The sequence below is a fragment of the Pelobates fuscus genome, chromosome 1, assembly GCF_036172605.1.
Source record: "Pelobates fuscus isolate aPelFus1 chromosome 1, aPelFus1.pri, whole genome shotgun sequence".
In the NCBI taxonomy this organism is placed as follows: domain Eukaryota; kingdom Metazoa; phylum Chordata; class Amphibia; order Anura; family Pelobatidae; genus Pelobates; species Pelobates fuscus.
The window spans coordinates 340,636,146-340,662,118 of NC_086317.1; the positions used below are offsets into that span (position 1 = coordinate 340,636,146).

The following is a 25,973-nucleotide window of genomic DNA, read 5'->3' on the forward strand; positions in this document are numbered from 1 at the left end:
CATACACACACACGCTGCACTCATACACACACACGCTGCACTCATACACACACACGCTGCACTCATACACACACACGCTGCACTCATACACACACACGCTGCACTCATACACACACACGCTGCACTCATACACACACACGCTGCACTCATACACACACACGCTGCACTCATACACACACACGCTGCACTCATACACACGCTGCACTCATACACACGCTGCACTCATACACACGCTGCACTCATACACACGCTGCACTCATACACACGCTGCATTCATACACACACTGCATTCATACACACACACTGCACTCATACACACACACTGCACTCATACACACACACTGCACTCATACACACACTGCATTCATTATACACACTGCATTCATTATACACACACTGTAAATAAATATTCAATTAATATATTTTTTTTAGGATCTAATTTTATTTAGAAATTTACCAGTAGCTGCTGCATTTCCCACCCTAGTCTTATACTCGAGTCAATAAGTTTTCCCAGTTTTTTGGGGTAAAATTAGGGGCCTCGGCTTATATTCGGGTCGGCTTATACTCTAGTATATACGGTAGTCTAAAACACTGCTAGCATTATAAATACATGCTTGTATTTCTAACACTATAGAGTTACTTTAAGAAGGTGTTATCAGTTAAAATTAACCTCTCCTGACTGGTTCCCTTGAGTAAACATCACATTGTAGCCTTTGCTTGGGACTTGTCCTTTCACTACCCATTGCCAGTGTTATATGGTCATTTAGGCTTATATACTGAATTATTTTGGGTTGTGGGATGCCAGCAAGCTATGCCTAAATACATGCTGCTTGTCAGAGGTCCGTAAAGGGAAGAGATGTAGGGATGTAATAGTCCTCGCTGATTAACTAAATGTAATTCATATTGAACTACAAATGTACAATTGTGTACTTTTTGTTAGTATGTGCCCATGGCCTAACCACTTCGAGCAAACATGCTTCTTAGTGGCGAGAAAATATTTCCTGAGGAATTACATTCCCTAGATATAGAGCTCTTGTTGTTAAATTAACTCGCACTTTAGAATATTTTTTTCAGCCAATAAAACATACTGAAATACTAATGGATGCATCACCAAACTTGCAGATATCACATAGAAATACTGCAGAGATGGCAAAATTATACCTAGTCGCTTAGACATTTCCACATTTTGTACTAATACAACCTGAAATTAAAATGTAGTTTAATGTTATTTTTACAATTTGCTTGGGGTGCAGTGGAAGGTAGTGAGCAGAATCCATTTCAGGAACATTATAAGGACACTTCAAGCATCACAACCACTAGATCTTGCTTTAATGTTTATTGTGCCAGGAGTGTCCTGGCGCCTCCCTCTGTAAGTACTTAAACGTTTTTTGAAATGGTGCACCTTCTTACCTGGCATCCGCTGAGTGATGCTTCCAGCCTCCACTCCTAATGCCAGAGCGCCTAAAGCTCTCCTATGCTGAGCCCTGCAGTGAAGAACTTGACTCAGTTGCTGAGGGTGATTAGCTGACATAGGGCTGGCGCGTCTATAAGGTGGCACAAGCGGCCGCCTTAGGGCGCACTGGCCCAGGGGGCGCTAGATTAGAGTGAATGGCAGGAGGTGAGCACACAGCTTTTCCTTCTGCCTGTCTCAGTGTAGCGGGGTCGAGCAGAGTGACAGGACTGGCAGGACGTGCTCACTAAGAGCAAAACTGAAGCTCCTGTACCACGGTCTGCTCCGGCCGGCCACGCTACAAGAAAGGTAGGAGGCACACATGAGGAGGATAGAGAACCACTAAGGGGGGGGAGGGAATGGAGCAGAATGGAGCAGACCATGAGGGTAGAGGGTGACACTAAATGATGGGGATGGGGTGGAAGAATGAACACTGAGGGACGGAGGGGGGTTGACCACTAAAAGAGAGGAAGGGCAGAGGAACACTGGGGGTGGGGGGAGAAAGAAGAACATTAAGGGGGGGGCACTAAGATACAGGGGAGGGAAGGGAAAAAGGAACACTGGGGTAGAGACCACTAAAAGAGAGGGAAAGGAGGGAAGAGAAACACTAAGTGGGGGGTTGATTAACTGTAAGGGGAATGGGGGGGGGGCACTAAGGCAGGTGAGGGAAGGGAAAATAGAACACTAAGGGGAGAGAGGGGAGAGCACAAAGACAGGGGAGGGAGGGGAGAGGAACACTATGGGACAGGGGAGGGAGGGGAGAGGAACACTATGGGACAGGGGAGGGAGGGGAGAGGAACACTATGGGACAGGAGAGGGAGGGGAGAGGAACACTATGGGACAGGAGAGGGAGGGGAGAGGAACACTATGGGACAGGGGAGGGAGGGGAGAGGAACACTATGGGACAGGGGAGGGAGGGGAGAGGAACACTATGGGACAGGGGAGGGAGGGGAGAGGAACACTATGGGACAGGGGAGGGGAGGGAGGGGAGAGGAACACTATGGGACAGGGGAGGGGAGGGAGGGGAGAGGAACACTATGGGACAGGGAGGGGAGGGAGGGGAGAGGAACACTATGGGACAGGGAGGGGAGGGAGGGGAGAGGAACACTATGGGACAGGGAGGGGAGGGAGGGGAGAGGAACACTATGGGACAGGGAGGGGAGGGAGGGGAGAGGAACACTATGGGACAGGGAGGGGAGGGAGGGGAGAGGAACACTATGGGACAGGGAGGGGAGGGAGGGGAGAGGAACACTATGGGACAGGGAGGGGAGGGAGGGGAGAGGAACACTATGGGACAGGGAGGGGAGGGAGGGGAGAGGAACACTATGGGACAGGGAGGGGAGGGAGGGGAGAGGAACACTATGGGACAGGGAGGGGAGGGAGGGGAGAGGAACACTATGGGACAGGGAGGGGAGGGAGGGGAGAGGAACACTATGGGACAGGGAGGGGAGGGAGGGGAGAGGAACACTATGGGACAGGGAGGGGAGGGAGGGGAGAGGAACACTATGGGACAGGGAGGGGAGGGAGGGGAGAGGAACACTATGGGACAGGGAGGGGAGGGAGGGGAGAGGAACACTATGGGACAGGGAGGGGAGGGAGGGGAGAGGAACACTATGGGACAGGGAGGGGAGGGAGGGGAGAGGAACACTATGGGACAGGGAGGGGAGGGAGGGGAGAGGAACACTATGGGACAGGGAGGGGAGGGAGGGGAGAGGAACACTATGGGACAGGGAGGGGAGGGAGGGGAGAGGAACACTATGGGACAGGGAGGGGAGGGAGGGGAGAGGAACACTATGGGACAGGGAGGGGAGGGAGGGGAGAGGAACACTATGGGACAGGGAGGGGAGGGAGGGGAGAGGAACACTATGGGACAGGGAGGGGAGGGAGGGGAGAGGAACACTATGGGACAGGGAGGGGAGGGAGGGGAGAGGAACACTATGGGACAGGGAGGGGAGGGAGGGGAGAGGAACACTATGGGACAGGGAGGGGAGGGAGGGGAGAGGAACACTATGGGACAGGGAGGGGAGGGAGGGGAGAGGAACACTATGGGACAGGGAGGGGAGGGAGGGGAGAGGAACACTATGGGACAGGGAGGGGAGGGAGGGGAGAGGAACACTATGGGACAGGGAGGGGAGGGAGGGGAGAGGAACACTATGGGACAGGGAGGGGAGGGAGGGGAGAGGAACACTATGGGACAGGGAGGGGAGAGGAACACTATGGGACAGGGAGGGGAGAGGAACACTATGGGACAGGGAGGGGAGAGGAACACTATGGGACAGGGAGGGGAGAGGAACACTATGGGACAGGGAGGGGAGAGGAACACTATGGGACAGGGAGGGGAGAGGAACACTATGGGACAGGGAGGGGAGAGGAACACTATGGGACAGGGAGGGGAGAGGAACACTATGGGACAGGGAGGGGAGAGGAACACTATGGGACAGGGAGGGGAGAGGAACACTATGGGACAGGGAGGGGAGAGGAACACTATGGGACAGGGAGGGGAGAGGAACACTATGGGACAGGGAGGGGAGAGGAACACTATGGGACAGGGAGGGGAGGGAGGGGAGAGGAACACTATGGGACAGGGAGGGGAGGGAGGGGAGAGGAACACTATGGGACAGGGAGGGGAGGGAGGGAGCCCCTTCAACTAAAAAGTAAATGTAACTCATGTAAGATATGGGTTGCGTGACTTAAAGGGAGACCACTCCACATTATCAATACAAGGTCCTGCAAACGGACCAAAAGATAAAAATGTGGGTGGGGGGCTGGTATTACACATATATCAATATACAACTCCACATTATCAAAAGGGTGTCCTTTAAGAGGACCAAAAAGTAAAGATGTGGGGATGGAGCTAACATTACTCATATATCGGTATATATCTTAATATTGCATGTATTTTTTATTTTAAGAGATTATATAGATCAGTTGTAATATTCTAAAATAAACCAGTACCATCAGATCGAAGATATACCCTCTCCCCTCACTAGATAATGTTTGAAAAAAATAGAATAAGACAAAAATAAAGTTTACAATATTAAGTAAAAATTCCATAGACTTAAAAGAAATAACTCAAACAATGTCGAGGAAGAATTCATTGTATATGTATAAGTGAAATCACCCACTCTTAATACATGAATAACCCTCAGACCATCGGGGAGTAGGTATATGGAAAGGGGGCTTGTATTATAAATAAAACCTACATATACAGAAATATCATGAAAATAATCTTATTCTCACATTAAAACAATTGTAGGATGTTAGTACAAAATGCATCTAGTGGAACAAACACTAATTAAGTTAGTCTGGACAACAATATGAGCAGAGAATTCAAAAGAGATCTCATCATAATTAACACAAAGGGATTAATTACGGGACTTGAGGTTCCTAGTTGGTCTCCCATACAAGTACTAACCAGGCCCGAGTCTGGATGGCTTCTGAGATCTGACGAGATCAGGCACTTTTAGACGGGTATGGCCGTATCGAGAGAAGGAGACCCACAAATGGGGCTGGGGGGGGGGGGGGGGAGGGAAAGTAAGACACACACACACAGGGGGGGTTGTAAGTGATACACAACCCCCCCGTGTGTGTTAGAAACAAAAGGCAGGTTAAGAGGCACACAGGTCTTCTTCGCCTGTGTACCCAAAAATCCTTGAACCGACCTTGAGCTGATGTAGTGGTTATAGTGATTGGAATGCCCCTTTAATAGTTTGGAACTGATATTGCTGCATTGTCAATGTCTTTCTTGAAAAGGATGTTTGCAAATCTTTTAATTACCTAACTTGCCAGCAGTACACATATGCACACCGTGTTTTGATATGTGACTTATGGTTATAAGTCACATTATAAGTTATGCTGTGCGTGTACATAGTACACCAATCGTAATCTATGAAACAAGTGCATGCATAATGCAGACAGGATTATTTATATTGAAGAGAGCATTTATTTCTTGTTTCCCTGGAGATTGTACTTGGTGCCCTTATAGTACTCTAGTCACATTTTATGGTTTTATAACCTGTGTACCTCTGAAAGATTAAGGTGGTTTTATAATACCTGCTGTTTAATTTCAGTGTTACTTTTAGATATGAAATATTATCTGCCAGAGGTCATATCATTTAGTGCACTAATGTACGTTAGATTTTAATAGAATGTAATAAAACAAAATTGAATGTCAGTGTTACTCCTTATACAAGAATCAACCCCATCACTTCTAAATGTATAATTCTTTTATTGGCAATATATGCGTTTGGTTTTTCGCTCACAAGATTTGCTAGAGTGCATCAGGGCAAAACAAGTATTTTATTTTTTTCAAAAAAGGCAAAACAAAAAACTTAAAACTTAATTTGAAGCTTTAAAGTCGCCCAACAGCACGATGCAAGTATAGGCTCCATCACCTGGTCCGATCATGCACCAATCAGTATGAAGCTACATATACCCAATACCCTGAACGTAAAATATAACTGGAAACTGAACCCTAATATCTTAAGTAACCAAAAGACCAGGGCAGCATTGACCGCAACTATACAACACTACTTCCAGGAAAACAAAATCCCAGGCACCACTCCAGTGATTCAGTGGGAAGCACATAAATCAGTGATTGGGGGGGGAGCTCATTAAATGGGGATCCCTACTTAAAAAAGAAAAGATGGAACGGATAAATCATCTGTTAGATGAAATCTGGAAACTGGAAATTGCTCCTAAAGTCACTATGGCCAAGTCAGATTACAATTCATTAATCTCCAAACCAAATTTAAAATTATTCTGAATGACAAGGCCAAAAAAGCTCTGTGGTGGACCAAAAACCTTTTCTATACTCAGGGAAATAAATGTGGCAAATTACTAGCCAATGCCCTCAAACAGAGACAACAAACATATTCCTAAAATGAAAACTAACTAACTAACAACACAGTACACACTACCAAAGAGATACTTTTAGAGATTTTTATTACTCACTATGTAACATGAACTAACCCCAGACAAATCTATACTAGAGGCATACTTAAAAGATAAATTCGACTCCAAACTTACTCAGATCTATTTCCAGATCATTAGATGAACCCTTTACAATAAGAAAAATGATGAAAGCTATTCCAACTACCACAACCAACAAAAGCACAGGACCGGATGGCGTTCAACTTTTTACTATAAAGTCTTTGAGAAGGAACTGGGCCCCCACCTCTTGGAAGCATTAAATTCAATATCCCTCTCAAAACCCCAAAACCCAAACTAGCTTAGAGACCACCATTACCCTAATTCCCAAACCAGGCAAAAACCCTGAGATATGTTAGAAATTACCACCCGATATCACTAATCAATGTGGACGTTGAAATCTTTACTAAAATGCTAGCAATCCTCTTGAGATCATTATTTACAGTGCTAGTCCACCCTGATCAGGCCGGCTTCCTTCCCCACTAGGGAAGCAAAGGACAATACCACCAAAATCATTGATCTGGCCTATTGGGTACAGACCACACATACACCTTCCTTACTACTGGCTATTGACGCAGAAAAGGCCTTTGACAGAGTGGACTGGACCTTTCTTTTTGCCATACCTCTATTGAAATACCTGGGATTTGGACCCCGATTGATGGCCTGGATAAAGGCCATATATTCATCCCTGACAGCATCAATGGCCAATTCTATAGACCCCTTCCAATTACAAACGGAACAAGACAGGAATGTCCCCCATCCTGTTTGTTTTAGTATTACTATACCACTACCACTATTGTAACCTATTAGAAACAACTGTGATATCCAGGGAATGAATGTGGGTATCGAAAAGTTCTAAATATCCGCATCTGCGGATAACTTTTTATGTACGATAACTAATCCCTCAGTATCGCTGCCACACCTTCTTAGGGAACTGGAAACCTATAGTATACTCTCCAACTTTAAAATTAACATTGATGGGGCGGGGCTGAACCGCAGAGCTGAGCAGCAGCAGCCATTAACAGCTCCTGCATCAAACCATAGAAAAAGCGAGAGAACCCTTCTAAAACGGCACCTAGAAGCCAGACCGGGACCACCAAGCGATGGGGGAAATCGGGACAAACAAAATGATTTATTACAAGCAACGATTGACTCGACCCACTCCACTCGCACCGGTGAGGCCTACTAGCTTGGCGGGAGCAGCGGCCGCTCTCCTGCCGCCGAAAACTAAGGGACAACCAACTCAGGGCCCTCGTTTCCCACCCCTCTGGACCGGCGGGGGATATCCCGGTCCTACCCCACATGCCCAACCGGCCACACAAGGCCCGAGCGTCGGGAACACGGAGTCCAGGGAACGCAGACGGAGCCTACAAAATGGCGGTCGGCACATGCTCCACTGCCGAGAACACGATCAAGAGGGAAACGGAGCTAAGGTACGACCGCATTTTCAGGGCGACCTGGGAGAAGCTGCAGGCTCTACTGTGGCCCCAGAAAGCGGAATCCTCACCTGGCGGGACGCTGCAGGGACTGAAGCGTATGGGCACAGCGACAAAGGGGACTAACCCCACTCTTAAAATGGACACGCACGAGAAAGGGTCCAGCCCACCACTGCCCAAACGGAGCGGCGCCGCAACTAAACTCAAACCCCACCAAGCTAAGGGGACTCCCACTGCACAACACCACAGCCAGCCTCGCCGCAAAGCGATGACCCAACGGAAATCCAAAAGGGGCAAAACCCACCCAGGCAGACTAAGGGGTTGGCAGACCGTCAAGCCTGCACCGACAGACACCGCCACACGGCCACAGCACCGCTCAGCGCAACTTACAGCCAGGACCCCAGGAGGCTTACCAGGCGATTCTGTATCCTCCACGGCCGCTTCTTTCCTCTGCACACCCAGACCTAAAGGTATCACTGACCCAGCACACGGTCCATGTTAATTTAGGGGATTCAGAAAAGCGATAATCTCTCTATTGTTTACCCCTCTCTCTCTACAACCTCCTACTGCTATTAATACTGGTTCGGGTAACAACGCTAATGCTACAGGTAACATCACAGTAATATCGACCATACTACTCCCTTTCACCAAGCAGATACCTCACGCAGCATACAAGTATAGCACATATAAGACACGCTCCAGCTTGACACCAATTACATATGTATGCTTACTAACCAACACGCAGATTAGACAGAAACCTTCTTATATGCCTATATATATCTTGTTCGCTTATACACCTAATCTGTGACATGTTTTATTAACGTGTTTTATTAACATAACTTAGACTGCCTCTACTATGCAAGTCTGTTTAAAGCTGTAAAACCTTATAAGCTCCTGTCGTTAACTAAAATGTCTATCCTACCTTTTCGTAACTATCAGCCTGATTGAAACTAATGTTGTAGACTTTTATATCTAGCCTGAATCCTTTTAAAAATTGTGCTGTCAATGTTCGCCATGAAACTGTTTACTCTTTGTTATACCATCGACTTGTATTTGCTGTCATGGCGATATAAGCATGTCTGTTACTTTAAGCACTACAAAAATAAAGAATTAAAAAAAAAAAAAAAATTAACATTGATAAAAGCGAAATACTTAATCAAACAGATGTGGACTTCTTATGAGACAAATTCCCCTTTCAATGGGCCCAACATTTTGACCTCACTCCACCCATCCACGTATATTGGAAGGAGTACAACTCAATTTTTTTTATTAATTTGTGCTCAAAGCAAACCAGTAACCAAACTGGTCTCTAAATGCTACAAATTGCTACTATGATCTACAGACTCCAAACTTCCATATTTTATTAAATACTGGAATAACCACCTGGATGCCCCACTCGAAGATGAGGAATGGATGCATATTTTTGAAACCATATTCTATGCACATCCAAATATCGCCCTCCAGGAGACTAACTATAAAGTGATTTCTAAGTGGTATATAACACCAGTTGATATACCTTCCTTCAGCCCCACGTCGTCACTGATGTGCTGGAGGTGTAAGCAGGAAAAAGGAAACCTCCAGCATATTTGGTGGTCATGTACCTTAGTGACTGCCTACTGGGGCGAGGGGGGTCGTATAACTAGGGAAGTCACTGGCATATATATTCCCCAAGATCTGGGAAAAATACTTCTCCTTACTCTGAATACAATGCATACTAAACTCAAATACTCCCTTTGCTATTTTATGCGAACAGCTGCAAAATCAGCAATAACCAAATACTGGAAAATTACCCAAAGCCCAACCGTTAGACAATGGTACCAACAAATAGAATACTTCCGAACCCTAGAAGTCATACGCTGTACTTCACTAGATGAAACCACTAAAAGCAAAAAAAATTTGGAAACCACAGGTAGCTTTTCTACAACTGGGGGAGTAAGAAAATGAGTTCAGGCTCGTACAAGCTGGAGTCGGGCAATTCCACTACTGTCTGGAAACAGACTAGAACCTCAAAAAACCTGACAAAATTATACAACAATCTTAGATTTTCCATGACCAAACACATGAAACGTCCAGGAGAGTATTTATTACTCTCATTGAATCTCGTTGCCATCACCTGGTGAGACAGCTCCTTTCCCCCACGTATGGTTCTCTTTATTACCCCTATTCTTAAGTTTCCTTTATTGGTTAAGTTCATTTTTAATGCATACACCTAGGACCTTTTAATGATAAAAACACTAGATCTACCAACCTATCCTAAAGCTGCTAAGGGATTAATATAAATCTAGAAGTAAAGGTATCATGATCGTCCCCCACATTGGGAAGCGACATCCAGAATTATGTCCCTAGTGCCTTCAGCACATTTACACAACACAGGGGAAAACCTCTTTACAGTATTAAAGAAGAGGGAGCTAAATGATATAACCCATTGTATTACCCTATACTAAACCAACTAAATTGTTTTTTTACTTGATGAAGGTAGGACAAAAGTGTTTAGGTCGAAAGCACAATGTAACATGTTTGAGATGTCGCCTGCGTGTGATGGTACTTGAAAAGATGACCTATGCCTGTATTGAACTAACACCTATTTACTTATGTTATATATGCATTGTCATATGTTTTATTTGCTAAAAATCAAAAAAACTAAATAAATGTAAAAAAAGTCACCTAACAGTATTTTTTCATTTTTATTTACTTGAGCTCCATATTATGTTAATAATTAAAATTAAATATAAAAATCCACAAGCTGCTTTATCCTGGATCTAACTACATCCAGTTTGGCTCCCTGTCAATATCTGTTATAAGCTCTACAGTTTGCATCTAATAGTAAGATCAGAACACAGAGTGGAGGACAAACAAGCAATGTGCCAGGAACTAACAAAGTCCATTGCAAAATATTTGAAGTGTCATGCTACGCACAATAACCACTACAGGACATTGTAGATGCTTTGGGAGATCCCTATCGCTATGATAAGTAGTCAAACAGTTTGAAACTGTTTTCTGGGCACCTTCGATCTGGGCATCAGATATATACCTTAAATACCTTCTGCATTCAGTGTTTGGAATTCATCTCTATTTGGATGGAATTAATTGGCAGAAGCATCAATTGACACTCAGCCAATTAATTCCTTTCAAACATGGGTTGAAATGACATGACTAATGCGGAAGTAGGGACTTCTCAATTACTGGTGTTACCTTTGACCACCTCATATTGATTTTAGTTTTTAATTTGGCATTTTTTGTGGTCCAAGAAAGAAGATTGAAAAAAGAACTTTTTTTTGAACGGTATGACTTCTTATCTGGCACCACTTATCACTAAGTGGTGCTCACCATCCAACGATAATCTGAAAGGGTTTACACCGATATAAACGTTATAAATGTAATATTGGTGGCGCAGCTTACCTAGTGAGACATTACATTGGGCCTCCCTAGGAATTTAATTTGAATGCTATTTAGTGCTTATGCTCTAGTGCTTTCTTACCTTTTAGTTATAGGTGTTACAGCAAAGTTACACCAGTTATTCGTAGCAAATTTGTTTTAAATTTGCTTCAAAGTCAAAATAAAAAAAGAAACATGTCTTGCTCTAGTAAATCAGCCTGTTTCACTATAGATATTTTCAGTGAGGGTTAATTTTTCTTCCGTTAGTCACTAGCTTTACAAAGGAATTTCTCATGATGAGATTGTTTTCCTTTGCAATCAGATTAAACAAGGAAGTACTTTATATTAACTATTGAAATACTTATTAAAATAACCCACTTTCCTACGGTTATAGCAAAAAAACAAAAAAACACAACAGTGTTACAATCACTTTGTCAGAAAAATATCTGTGTGCTTAAAAAGATTTATTCTGTGAATTTATATATAGCACTATGGAACCAATACACACACACAGAATTTAACCAGGGTGAGTAGAAATTCACCTGTGAAGGGAATACTTTAGCATGAAGTGGCAATTAACTTTTAAGGCCTGGCTAGTAGCATAAGACTAAAAAATTTAAGGTCCGTCTGTCTCCTTAATAAAAGAAAACCTTGGACTCTCCCTATGTCTCAATGGGAAAATGTATATACAATAGGGGAAATAGTTCAAAATAAAAATGAAACAAAAAGAACAATGTAACTGTATGACACTGAATAAAATAACTAACGCATCACTCACAAATAAATAGCCAACTAAAAGTGCAACACCTTTGAGAGTTATTCACAAAGCATAGAGGTTGGCAATCTATTGTGGACTACATCTCCTATAATACAGCCATAATGCTGGCAAAGCTTCAGGGGAGATGTAGTCCACACCTGGAGTGCCAAAGGTTGCCTGCCCCAAGTGAGAATCAAAGGTGAATTCAAACTGACTTTCAAATTTTAGGTCAAAATCGCTGAACGTCAGCCATGCTTTTAGTTCAGCTACTCTGGTCTTAAATTTGATTCCCTTTGCATTCTCGCTTTAGTGAATAACCCTGTTAATACACTGAACAAAATTATAAACACAACACTTTTGCTTTTGCCCCCATTTTTCATAAACTGAACTCAAAGATCTAAGACTAAATCTGTGTTAGTGAGCACTTCTCCTTTGCCGAGGTAATCCATCCACCTCACAGGTGTGGCATATCAAGATGCTGATTAGACATCATGATTATTGCACAGGTGTGCCTTATGTTGCTTAGGGTGCTCCTTTAACCACTTAAAGCACCAGTAGATGGAAGGATATAATAGGACCAACACACTATTGGTTCCCTTTATATTAACTTTTATCCTCTGACACTAGGTTTATGGATCACTGTTTCATTGATGACACACAAACTTTGTGTATATTTTTTCTATTGGCGTATTGCCCTGTCAATATGTCTGGTATTTCCATGCCTTGTTGTTCTGTGTTTTTAGAAAGAGATGCTGCTTTCATATGGGAACATTTGTGGCAAATTGTAGTCCAGCGAAGGTATCTGTATTTGCAAAAGTAGACAACCCAAGGTATTGCAGTCATTTTAAGTAGCCACTTAGTCACAAACAAAAATAATAGTTTTTTTTTACTTTTTTCACACAAAAACAAATATGAATGCTAACTTTGGCTATTGTTTGTGACCAAGTGGCTACTAAAAAAGACTGTACATACCCCACTTGCAATACCTTCAGTTGTCTACTTTTGCAAATGGTATGCCATCATTGGGGTAATTTCATTCCTGGGCTACCACACGGTCTCAAAGGTAACATTACTAATCTGGCAAATTTTTATTTGAAAAAACTGAAAAATGGAATGTGCTATATTTGACCCTGTAACGTTCCAAAACACCCTAAAAACTGTTAATGGGGGGTACTTTTGTACTCGCGAGACTTTGCTGAATCCAAATATGTTTTTTTTGTTTTTTTTGCATTTAAAGCTAACAGTATTATGACATTTACAGCTAAAATGTCTACAATTTTTTTTTAAATCTTAATTTCTCACAGTTTTTTTAAAAAAATGTTATTCATAATAAATTATGTTTCACTTATGAATAGTTCATGAGAAATTAAAGTCCAGTTTCTCCTGAATAAAATGATATATAATAAGTGTGGGTGCACTTAATATGAAAGAGGTGAATTACGGGTGAACAGACATATAGCGCAAATTCCAGTTTTTGTTTACATTTTGTTTTGATCAGAATGTGTACTATTGACTCTGTCCTGGAGGGGTTAATCAGCTGTGGTTCAAATTCGCATATTTATGTTTCTCTAAACATATATGTTTCCTTTGTATATGTTGGGTATAGTGTATGTGTGTTTTTTTTGTTATCACTTTTGCCGTGTTATTTTATTGTTGCATAGCTTATGGATCCTTTAGTTTAATAGGTTAATGAGCAATAATGAGTACGTTTGGCCACATTACGTGTAATAATAGATCATCAACTCAAGGGAGCTGTTTGTGACATTTGCTCTGCTCATGTTTAAATTCTTTGTAAATTTTCGGGGTGTTTAATTGTTAGGAAAGTGTTTTTTCTATATTTATTACATTTAATATCTTATGTTAACTCTCTTTTGGAAGAATTGTAATGACTTAATTACTATTAAATCTTAGTGAACTGATAAAAGTCCATCTGAAAATAGTTTTTAAAAGCGTGTGATTTTGGATTTTTGGAATAGATCACATGATGCTTCTGTCGGTATATTTACTCTCAGGTTAAACGGGTAACCCTTTTCATCTATTTATAGTTATAGTAATTTTTTTGTTTTTTGTTTTATACAGTTGGCTTAATTCCTTATTTCTTATTGGTCACAAACGAAAGCTTGAAGAAGATGACATGTATAAAGTGATGCCTGAAGATGCTTCAGAGAGACTTGGAGAAGAACTTCAATGGTAAGAATAGTTTCAAGGAACACTCAAAGCACCATAATCACTACAACTGGCCTAAGTTTAGGTAGCCAAATCATATTTAAAATGTCTTGACCTGGGGCTGCTGGGCACTGCTCCCATCATCCACTACCATCACAGGAGAGTTAGAAGCTTCCATTGGCTCTCCTAAGCTAAATCCGTCTGTGCAGGGCGATTAGGTGTCAATCTCAGGTAATCAGCTGCAGCTAAGCCCTGCAGCTAATGGGGCTAATGAAAGTTATTGCTTAGAAACCTCCAGATTTCCAGGTTTAGTGGTGGAGGCAGGGAGAATGCTCCACAGACCTCAGGTTAGAACTCAAACCATTCAAAAACAGTTTGCCTACTTACAAAGGGGAGGGGTGTGGTCCCACAGCACAGCTGTCCAACTTTAGTAGGTATGGTGCTTGGTGCATTCCTTTAATGGAATGTTATCGATTGGCTCCTCAAACATCTTGATACATTAGAGCTGCACAATTTATTTCATGGTAGGAATGTCAGCTGTTTCCCAATTCACTTCCTCTAAGTAACTACCTCTAGGATAAGGTTACTTTCCATTCCATCTCACCTTTTTTTTGCACATCCAACAAAAGTGGGGGAGCTAAACACGTCAGAAACTGATAGAGTAATCTCTCTAGTCTCACTGTCAAATGTACATTATCTCAATTTTAAAGGAAAACAACAGGTTAGGAATACAATTCTGTATTTCTAACACTGTAGTGTCCTAATTGCATAGTCGTTTTAGAGCTATTTCTCATTTTTCGTAAAAAGCTAAAAAATAAATAAGTTGAAAAAACAAACTATATATAATATAGTTTGGTTTTTAACATATATATATATATATATATATATATATATATATATATATATATAGTTTTGGTTTTTTTAACTTATTTATTTTTTAGCTTTTTACGAAAAATGAGAAATAGATGTCAGTTTCTGACGTGTTTAGCTCCCCCAGTTTTGTTGGATGTGCCAAAAAAAGGTGAGATGGAAAGTAATCTTATCCTAGAGGTAGTTAATATTACAATACAAAGAGATAAATGACATTGTGGGAGACTGAGCGGCTGGCAGCACCAAGGGAGTCTCTACATTGAAGAAAAGTTAATATGATAAAAGCATATATTATATGCTTTTACTTACATTTTCTCCAATGCAGAGACTCACTTGGTACTGCCAGCCACTCAGTCTCCCACAATGTCATTTATCTCTCTAAAGGTGATGTAATGTGTGTGTAGTAAATGTTGCAATATATCCTTTAAACGAGCACTCCAAGAACCATTACCACTACAGTACACTGTAGTAGTTATGGTGCCATTAGTGCGCTGGCACCTACTCAATGTAAGTAGTCAAACTGTTATAGAACAATTTGCCTTCTTATCTATTTTTTTTTTTTTTATCATTATTATGGGCTTAGCTCCTAAACTGCAACCCATCAGCTGACACTGTGTGCCAAGTAGTTGGTGCTGTTTTGTACAGAAGAGCTAATGGAAGCTCCTAATCAAGAATTTCCACTTCTGAAGATTGTAGTGGAGGCAAGGAGCGGCTCCCCAAGTAAGAAGTCAAACTATTCTGAAATGATTTGACTACTTACCTATTGGTTGGCATTTAGACATGCTTGTCTCCAAAGCCACTATAGCGCACTGGTGCTTGGAGTGTTCCTTTAAGCACAATTTCAAACCCCTTCAGAACATTCAACCAAGTGGAGAACACTCTCCAGGAGGTAGGCATATCATTATCCATGTCTACCATAAAGAGAAGAATTAATGAGCGCAAATACAGAGGGTTCACTACAAGGTGCAAACCATTCATAAGCCTCAAGAATAGAAAGGCCAGATAAGACTTTGCCAAAAAATCATATAGCCAATCATAAAAGCCAGTGCGTTCTGCAACAGCATTCTTTGCACAGATTTTTTATTTTATTTGAGGCATTTAGGAGTTATATCATTAATTGACAAAGCAAGGGTACAGTTGTTACACACGTTAATATACACTTTAGAAAAATGAAGCTTTTTTTTTTTTCCTTTTAACTGTTAAACATTCTTGGCTAGTACATGCCACGTACGTAACTGTTAATATGCAAGAACCTGTGGACTAGGCATTTACGTCTAAAAGCGTGTTGTAGTGCAGTGTTGGCTCAGGGCTTTTAAGGCCATGACGAGAAAATGCAGATAAGGCAATAGCCCAAAATATAATTACTGTCTAGAACACAAATAAATAAATAATAAATAAATAACACATTAGAAGCAAATAATAGAAATACAGTGATATAATAACCACCTGAGCCCACACATCCCAACAGCTCACCTCATTGCAGAAACACAGAAGGGCACAAGAAAATGATGAAAATACAATACAACAACAATGGGAATCAGCAGAGCTTTGAATACCTGGAACAGCTGGTTGAGGCAGAAATGTGTCCAGGTATAGAGGGGGGGGGGGGGGGAAAGTCAGCTTGGGAGCAGATAGGTCACCAACAAAACTTATTCATCCGATTCCAAGAGTGGGAAATCGAGGCAGTGGTGCAGGGTGGATGCTGATATGAGCAGTTAGCCAGGAACAAGCCCCCCAGCTCCAGGCCTGAACAAAGGCCAGTATCGCTGAGCCACTGACTCTAGGGCACTTGGCGTCAGAGTCCTTCCCTACTGGGAAAAAGCTGAAGGCCTGATGTTTCTTTGCCGCCTGTGATGTTCGGGCCTCCGCTTGCGTGGATGATGCACCGGGGTTGTGCTCCTATTTTGAATAGCTTCTCCAACCACCTCCACGGTCTGTAGAGCCATTCTGGTCTGTTCCAGTCTGCAATGGCCTGTGTTCCGAGGCTGGGAGTACCGACGCCATCTTGCAACTTGTGCCTTGGACACTGCTGAGGAAGGTGCAGCTTTCAGGATGCAGCACAGGTACAAGATGCTGGCTGGTGGGGACTGGGATAACCCCCAGTGGTCCAAAGAGGGGGGGGGGGGGAGCTGTGTAAGCACCACTTGGTGTCGAAGAGCTGGTGCAACACTGTTGGGTAAGTAAGCAGGGTGGCGGACGTTCATCCTACTACCTGTCCAAGTAGGCCTCTGTCACTCAATTTCTTCTCCAACAGGCATAGGTATGATAAATCATTGTTTTTTTGGCTTAAGGTTGCTATCATCAACCAGAATGGGCTAGTAAAAGGCATATACTGCACGAGATGTTCCTAGTCGGGCCCACACACCCTCTTTGCAAGATCAACCTGTACCAGAATTATGAGAACAAAGAAATATGGAGAAGGCTTGGCATTGCTCATGATTCAAAGCATACCTCATCTGTAAAATACATACACACCACCATTCTGGGTGGTGAATGGAAGATGAATAGAATTGGAAAATGAATTGTGAAATGCATGCTATAATTATGGGAATCAGGTTGAACTTTTAATCAGGGCCTTTGACCCACAAGAGCCTGGAAAATATGCAACAAATGCAGCAGCAAAGGTTTTGCATTTACTCTTTTAATCGGAAACATTGGATTCATGATTAACACATATATTTTACTTTGTTTTGGAGACTCCCATGCAAAGCAGCGATCTTCTCTGAAAAAAACCTAAAACCTCCTAACCTCAATAAGATTTCATTGCAGATATTTTCTCTAGAGGCTGATTACCAACATCAGCTTTCTGATACTTTGTTGATCACCCTGTAGACATCATACTACTTATTTATATGTGACCGCTACGGCTCAGAAAATTGTGACCTCTGGTGTCTCCACACATTCTGAGAAGGAAATATGGCAGCTGCCGGCACTCCGTAATAAATGAATAGATTTCTGTGTCATAACAGTGTTTCCTTTCTGGTAACTTGGCAGTGGCAAAGCCTCAGTTTCTAGATTAATTTCCTATAGCTGATGAATATCTCACTGTTATATTCTGCTGAGCAGGAAACTGTCAGAGATAAAAATGTACTTATACAGTGATAAAAATATACAAACACATGTGGGATTCAGCTGATATATTTGAAGGAAAAAAAGAGGAGATGCTCGTTACAACATACCGACTTACAGGTGAAGTGGAGAGTGGACCCCCCAATGGGATTAGGAAGAAAAGACACCCACTAGAGCACCAATGAACTTGAGGGACTAGTCACTAGACCTATTGAAAGGGACTCATGGCAGGGTGGGATTAGGCTGCATTTGGGAGCATTGTAATTTTCACTGCTTTTATTCATAATTTGGTCTCTGAGGAAGGCCCAATGCTGGGACGAAACGCGTAAGACCGATATTTATACTGTTTTGCCAAAGAAACCATATTTTATATGCCCATCTACCTTTTGGAGTCCTGTTTTTGGTTCCTGAATTATGGTGATACCTGATCCTGAGAAGGATTATTAGCCCCCCATCTACTTTGGGGGAGGCACCTTTGGAGCGCTTCTAATTCAAACATCTTGTGAGTGCAATCTAAAACCTCATGTGCTCTTTATTGTTTAATAGTTTTAAACTATGTTCTGTTTATTAATTTTTCCTTTAGATATAGGAGTTGAATCCCACGTGTGTTTTTATATTTCTATGGCTTGTTAAGACCACTACTTGGGAGGTGAACTGAGGGAGGCTGTTTCTTTACTGTTGATAAGTGTTCTTTTTTTTTTTTATTACTTTTGTACCTATTGTATTTCTTGTGTTTTATACTTATACAGTGATATCAATTCACACAGTTCTAACAGTAAGTATTCAGTGAATGAAACATGAGGAATGTATTCTACTCTTGAGACTCTTCAAAGTAATTAACAAGGGTAATCCTTGTAGTTTTTGTTTGTGGTAAAAGATAACAGAAATGCAGCAGGCACTAAACACAATAATGTATAATGCAATAATTAGGGTAGGACACCACTGAGCAAGAAAGTACGCGTTTCATGTCATGTCAGGAGACTCATCTTCTTCAACAATGTCAGTCTCCTGTTAGACGTGAAATGCGTAGATTCTTACTCAGTGGTGTCCCGCTCCCCCTGTTATTTATTGTGCCTGCATTTGCATTTATTTTCACTGTACATTATTTTGTTTACTGCTTGGTGCATTTCTATTATCTTTTTCCACAATAAATGAGCAACTTAAACAGATTATCGCTTTTCATTACTTTGGAAATTCTCAAGAGTGCAATACATTCCTCATTTTTCATTTTTCTGAATTTTTGTTGGTACACAGTTTATTTGCACCAGATCATCCATATATTTATACATCCATTGCATTGTGAGTACTTTTCAAATTATTATGTCCTTATTTTAGTTATTCTTTGCAACATACATTAGGGAAGCAGCATTTTTAGTAGTTTTACTTGGCTTTGGATTGAGCTAACAACAATAGGTAACATATGATCACCCACAGCACTAAAATTCTCTCTTCTGCCATATCATGCAGGAAGCAGCAAAATTTCTTGGTAGGCACTGTGTGCGTGTGAGCATTTTTTGACTTGCTGTACCAGTTACAGAGTTATTTACGTACTTGAGAATTCAAAGTGAATTCAAATGGCAATAAAAAATAATAATAATAAAGTGAATTTCAGGTTTTAAGGCCAAAACAGCAAAATTAGAAAAATAATAGGATTCTACTATGATTTAAAAGTACACAATGGTGTTAGGAATACAAAACTGTATTCCTAACACTATAGTGCCTCCCTGCACCCCTCTCCCTTGTGCCCCCCTCTGGCAGCAAATAAAGGGTTATTAACCCTTTTTCAACTTGCCTGATTCCAGCGCTGATGTCCCTTGACTCTGGGTTGGCTACTCCTCCGAAGTTATGTTTTGGCAACCTAATGCGCATGCGCAGCATTTTGCTTTTCCCACAGCAAAGCACTGAATCAGTGCTTTCCTAAAGGGATATTCCAGATGCTGGACGTCCTCATACAATCCGTATAGAAGTCCAGCATCATTGGCCTCAGTAAAACTGCAAGCAGTGACTTTTTTGTGGCTTTCTAGTAGACCGCCACTAGAGGCATTTTTCAGCCTGCAATGTAAAAGTTACAGTTTCTCTAAAACTGCAGTGTTTTTACATTGCAGGACTAAGGGGACAAGGACACTGCATCCAGACAACTTCAATGAGATTAGTGTCTTTTAAGTTTGGCTACTTTGAACAAAAAATGTAATTTGATTTTGAATTATTGCTTCAGTGATTAACCCTGTTATTGCCTGAGTTTGTGCTCATTAAATCCAAGGTCACAGTTTTTCATCTTTCACTGGAAGTCTATTTTTTTTTTTTTTTTTTTTTTGTTTTTTTGTAGTGCTATATAGCATTTTTGTGGAGGATCGGTATATGTGTGAATGCAAGAGTATATTTTGTGAGGTGTTGTATTTACATGGAAGGTCCATAGGTGTAAATAGTGAGAATTTGGCTAGCAGGTAAAGGATGAATGTAGGGGCATATTCCCATGCAGTGTCAATGTGTTTGAATGCAAGAATGTGAGTGGTTTTACAAATCTATATATATAATGGAGGCCAGTCCACAAGGGAAGTGGGGCAGTGCTCCCCCCACGTTTATGTTCCAATAGTAAAATAAAGTATTGGTTTTGTAAGTACTGATGATGCCAAAAATAAATGTGTTTGTCACCTTTCTTGATGGCTAGAGATGCTGCAATGAAGACTTAGTGATTTTTTCTTTTTAAATAACAGTAGCATAGATGTATCACTATTAATCGTGTATGAGTGATGGGTAAGCTGTTTCAGTGGGGCTTTTTTTTTATTGGATTTATTTTTATTTGTCTCTCAGACCTCTTATGATATTCTAAAGTCTGATGTTCTTTTTGCCTTTCAATTATTACTGACTATATCTGCAGACAGCAATAAAATGCTGCTATAATTGTCACACCTGCTGTTTGCCTAGTGTAGTCAACACCAACTCTAGGGAAATAGATCTGCTGGCTGGGCTCAGTTAAAGAAACAGTCGAAAAACATAAACTACTTCAGCTTGTCTGGCAGCTGGATTTGTTTTGTAAAACTGCTGATTTTGATTGAAATTGTCACTTTTATAACTGGGCTCTTCTGTGTCACTCCCCAGCTGTCAAACAGACTGCCGGGGAGGTTATTTTCTTCCGTTGGCTAAGCAGGGCCTAGCTGAACTATTGTGCCGCTTTACTACAGCTCATTGAGATGTATTTGAAATCTGTGGCGTGTGTGGGTGCTCATGGTTCCAGAATAGAAGCTTCTGACTGGTTAATTCCCTAGTACGCAGAGAAATTCTGAGCTGGGGATGAAGTGAGGACTCGCAAGGGCTACAAAAAGCACGACTAAATTTTGTAAGCTATTTTTGTCATATTTCACCAAACAAAAACTTAAATAAATATCTACTGAACTGTGAAAAAAAATAAAAATGAAAAGGCACATATAGTAAGACCTTTATGAATTAATAAAGCTCGTTACCATTGTTGATTAGACAGCACCACTCCTATGCCATGGCAAAGAGTCAGTGTTAGTTACAGTTTGATGTGTAGTAGCCTAATCCCTAATTTCTGAATGTATGTATATTACACACTTTGTAAAAGTCGATATCTGGGTTTTAAAAAGTTAAACAGTATTAAAATGTGTTAAATATATTTTTATTGGAATCAGCACATACCAACAAAATAATAGTTTGCAGAGGAAACATAGTATCTGAAGTCAGACATTGTGCGAGTAACAAACCTCTCAAACAAAACAACCCGATAACTGTTTGTTGTGTTAGCTATAGTAGGCTCTGTCAGTATTAAATTATTTTGTATGCATTATATCTTCTGTTTTATATTTCATTTTAGTTACTGGAATGAAGAATTACAAAAAGCTCAGAGAGAATCACGTGCACCACATCTAACCAAAGCCATCATTCGCTGCTACTGGAAAGCCTATTCAATTTTGGGATTTTTTACATTTATTGAGGTAAAAAAATAATTTGATATTTATATCTTATTCTTTGTAATAGTATTGTTGAAACTACTATTACTTCTTTCTATTATTAAAGGATCTCAAACATTGATGAATTATTCAACAAAGATGGTGACCTACTGCTCTGCCCCTACACATCTTCTGAAGTTCCGAGGCTTCTATCCGGAAGCCTTGGAGTAATTGGATGCCATCTTTAAACCTTTGTTTACGGTTAACCCTCCTCCACCCACCTTGTTCCTGGAGTAGTGTTTTAAAGGGTTACTTAGAAGAAGAAACATGTTTTTGGAATTGTTCATATACCGTATATACTCGAGTATAAGCCGACCCGAATATAAGCCGAGGCCCCTAATTTTATCCCAAAAAACTGGGAAAACGTATTGACTCGAGTATAAGACTAGGGTGGGAAATGCAGCAGCTACTGGTAAATTTCTAAATAAAATTAGATCCTAAAAAAAATATATTAATTGAATATTTATTTACAGTGTGTGTATAATGAATGCAGTGTGTGCGTATGTGTGTGCGTATGAGTGCAGCGTGTGTGTATGAGTGCAGTGTGTGTGTGTATGAGTGCAGTGTGTGAATGCAGTGTGTGCAGGGCCGGTGCAAGGATATTTGCCGCCGTAGGCAAAAAACATTTTGCCGCCCCCTCCCCCCCCCATATGTCCTGACTTCCCCTCCTCCTCCCTCAGTGGTCCTTACCTCCCCACCCCCGTGTTCCTTCACCCCCCCCCCAGTGGTCCTGACTCACCCCTCCCCTAGTGGTCCTTACCCTCCCCTCCCCTAGTGGTCCTTATCCCACCCCCTCCCTCTCATAGTGGTCCTTATCCCCCTTCTCCCTCCCATAGTGTTCCTTATCCCCCCCATCCCTCCCATAGTGTTCCTTATCCCCCCCCCATCCCTCCCATAGTGGTCCATATACCCCCCCCCTCCCTCCCATAGTGGTCCTTATACCCCCCTCCCTCCCATAGTGGTCCTTATCCCACCCCCTCCCATAGTGGTCCTTATACCCCCCCTCCCTCCCATAGTGGTCCTTATACCCCCCTCCCTCCAATAGTGGTCCTTATCCCCCCCCCTCCCTCCCATAGTGGTCCTTATCCCCCCCCCCTCCCTCCCATAGTGGTCCTTATACCCCCCTCCCTCCCATAGTGGTCCTTATCCCCCCCCTCCCTCCCATAGTGGTCCTTATCCCCCCCTCCCTCCCATAGTGGTCCTTATCCCCCCCCTCCCTCCCATAGTGGTCCTTATACCCCCCTCCCTCCCATAGTGGTCCTTATCCCCCCCTCCCTCCCATAGTGGTCCTTATCCCCCCTCCCTCCCATAGTGGTCCTTATCCCCCCTCCCTCCCATAGTGGTCCTTATCCCCCCATCCCTCCCATAGTGGTCCATATACCCCCCCCTCCCTCCCATAGTGGTCCTTATACCCCCCTCCCTCCCATAGTGGTCCTTATCCCACCCCCTCCCATAGTGGTCCTTATACCCCCCCTCCCTCCCAGTGTGGTCCTTATCCCCCCCCTCCCTCCCATAGTGGTCCTTAGCCCCCCCCTCCCTCCCATAGTGGTCCTTATCCCCCCCTCCCTCCCATAGTGGTCCTTAGCCCCCCTCCCTCCCATAGTGGTCCTTATACCCCCCCTCCCTCCCATAGTGGTCCTTATCCCCCCCCTCCCTCCCATAGTGGTCCTTATCCCCCCCCTCCCTCCCATAGTGGTCCTTATACCCCCCCCCTCCCTCCCATAGTGGTCCTTATCCCCCCCTCCCTCCCATAGTGGTCCTTATACCCCCCTCCCTCCCATAGTGGTCCTTAGCCCCCCCCTCCCTCCCATAGTGGTCCTTAGCCCCCCCTCCCTCCCATAGTGGTCCTTATCCCCCCCCTCCCTCCCATAGTGGTCCTTAGCCCCCCCCTCCCTCCCATAGTGGTCCTTATCCCCCCCTCCCTCCCATAGTGGTCCTTAGCCCCCCTCCCTCCCATAGTGGTCCTTATACCCCCCTCCCTCCCATAGTGGTCCTTATCCCCCCCCTCCCTCCCATAGTGGTCCTTATCCCCCCCCTCCCTCCAATAGTGGTCCTTATCCCCCCCCCTCCCTCCCATAGTGGTCCTTATCCCCCCCCTCCCTCCCATAGTGGTCCTTATACCCCCCTCCCTCCCATAGTGGTCCTTAGCCCCCCCCTCCCTCCCATAGTGGTCCTTAGCCCCCCCCTCCCTCCCATAGTGGTCCTTATCCCCCCCCTCCCTCCCATAGTGGTCCTTATACCCCCCTCCCTCCCATAGTGGTCCTTATACCCCCCCCCTCCCTCCCATAGTGGTCCTTATCCCCCCCTCCCTCCCATAGTGGTCCTTATCCCCCCCCTCCCTCCCATAGTGGTCCTTATACCCCCCTCCCTCCCATAGTGGTCCTTATCCCACCCCCTCCCATAGTGGTCCTTATACCCCCCCTCCCTCCCATAGTGGTCCTTATACCCCCCTCCCTCCAATAGTGGTCCTTATACCCCCCTCCCTCCAATAGTGGTCCTTATACCCCCCTCCCTCCCTCCCATTGTGGTCCTTATCCCCCCCCCCCCTCCCTCCCATAGTGGTCCTTATCCCCCCCCTCCCTCCCATAGTGGTCCTTATACCCCCCTCCCTCCAATAGTGGTCCTTATACCCCCCTCCCTCCCTCCAATAGTGGTCCTTATACCCCCCTCCCTCCCATTGTGGTCCTTATCCCCCCCCCTCCCTCCCATAGTGGTCCTTATCCCCCCCCTCCCTCCCATAGTGGTCCTTATACCCCCCTCCCTCCCATAGTGGTCCTTATACCCCCCCCCCTCTCCCATAGTGGTCCTTATACCCCTTTTTTTTGTTATTATTAATTTTTATTTTATTATTATTATTTTTTTATTATTTCTTATTTTATTTATATATTTTTTTTTCGTCCCCCCTCCCTGCTTGATATATGGCAGGGAGGGGGGCTCTCCTTCCCTGGTGGTCCAGTGGCAGTTCAGTGGGGGGGAGAGGGGGGCTGGCAGAGCTGTACTTACCTGTTCTGCAGCTCCTGTCAGCTCTTTCCTCCTCTGCGCCGTCCGTTCTGCTCTTCTGTCAGCTCCCAGTGTAAGTCTCGCGAGAGCCGCGGCTCTCGCGAGATTTACACTGGGAGCTGACCGAGGTGCTGACCGGACGGCGCAGAGGAGGAGAGAGCTGACAGGAGCTGCAGAACAGGTAAGTACAGCTCTGCCAGCCCCCCTCTCCCCCCAGTCTGTATTATGGCAATGCAAATTGCCATAATACAGACCTTGACTCGAGTATAAGCCGAGTTGGGGTTTTTCAGCCCAAAAAATGGGCTGAAAAACTCGGCTTATACTCGAGTATATACGGTAATTATTTTGTAACTAAAAAAAAAAAGCTATGACCTTTCCAACTGTGATTCCTTTACGAGAGTGGAAATCTGTACAAGAGTGGAAATCTGTACAATCGAACTCCTAAATGGCAGTGAATTGAGCAGTGAAAGTTGTTTAGATGACTATTGTATTCCTTTAAATTGTTGGTGTTTGATAGATCCTATTTTTCAGGATGTGTCTTGTCTGTAGTGAAAGGACTATGATCTGATATTTGATATTTTGTACTCATGTAATGTTTTTAGAGAGTGACTTATAATTTCAATAACTTATAAATTATAAAGAATGCTTCAACTGTAAAATCAAGACTGATATGGCTGTCAGTCAGAATTCTCAGTTCCATTCTGCTTATCCATATTGAGTGTGCACATTCTGGACAAATCTGACTTTTCAGAGAAAAGGCAGTGTTTACATTGTTGAGATCATGTAAGATTGTTGATTTTAGTCATGGGCCACTCACCTAAAATGACACAGACAGACCATTTAATTGTAATCTCAATCTCCACATCGCTCACAACCACTAGTGTCTGTATTGTTCTTATAAAGCTGTTGGATTTTCCCGGCACATTATGTTTAGCCACTAAGGCCTCAATTCA

At 43.0% G+C, this 25,973-nt stretch overlaps 1 protein-coding gene across 1 annotated transcript in view; it reads left to right on the top strand.

The window, feature by feature from the left end:
• Positions 1–25,973, top strand: part of ABCC4 (ATP binding cassette subfamily C member 4 (PEL blood group)) — a 263,208-nt gene that overhangs the window by 30,238 nt on the left and 206,997 nt on the right. The window contains exons 2-3 of the mRNA XM_063425748.1: positions 14,027–14,137; positions 21,885–22,005. Of these exons, the coding sequence (XP_063281818.1) occupies positions 14,027–14,137; positions 21,885–22,005 (232 nt within the window). The remainder of the gene's footprint in view (positions 1–14,026; positions 14,138–21,884; positions 22,006–25,973) is intronic.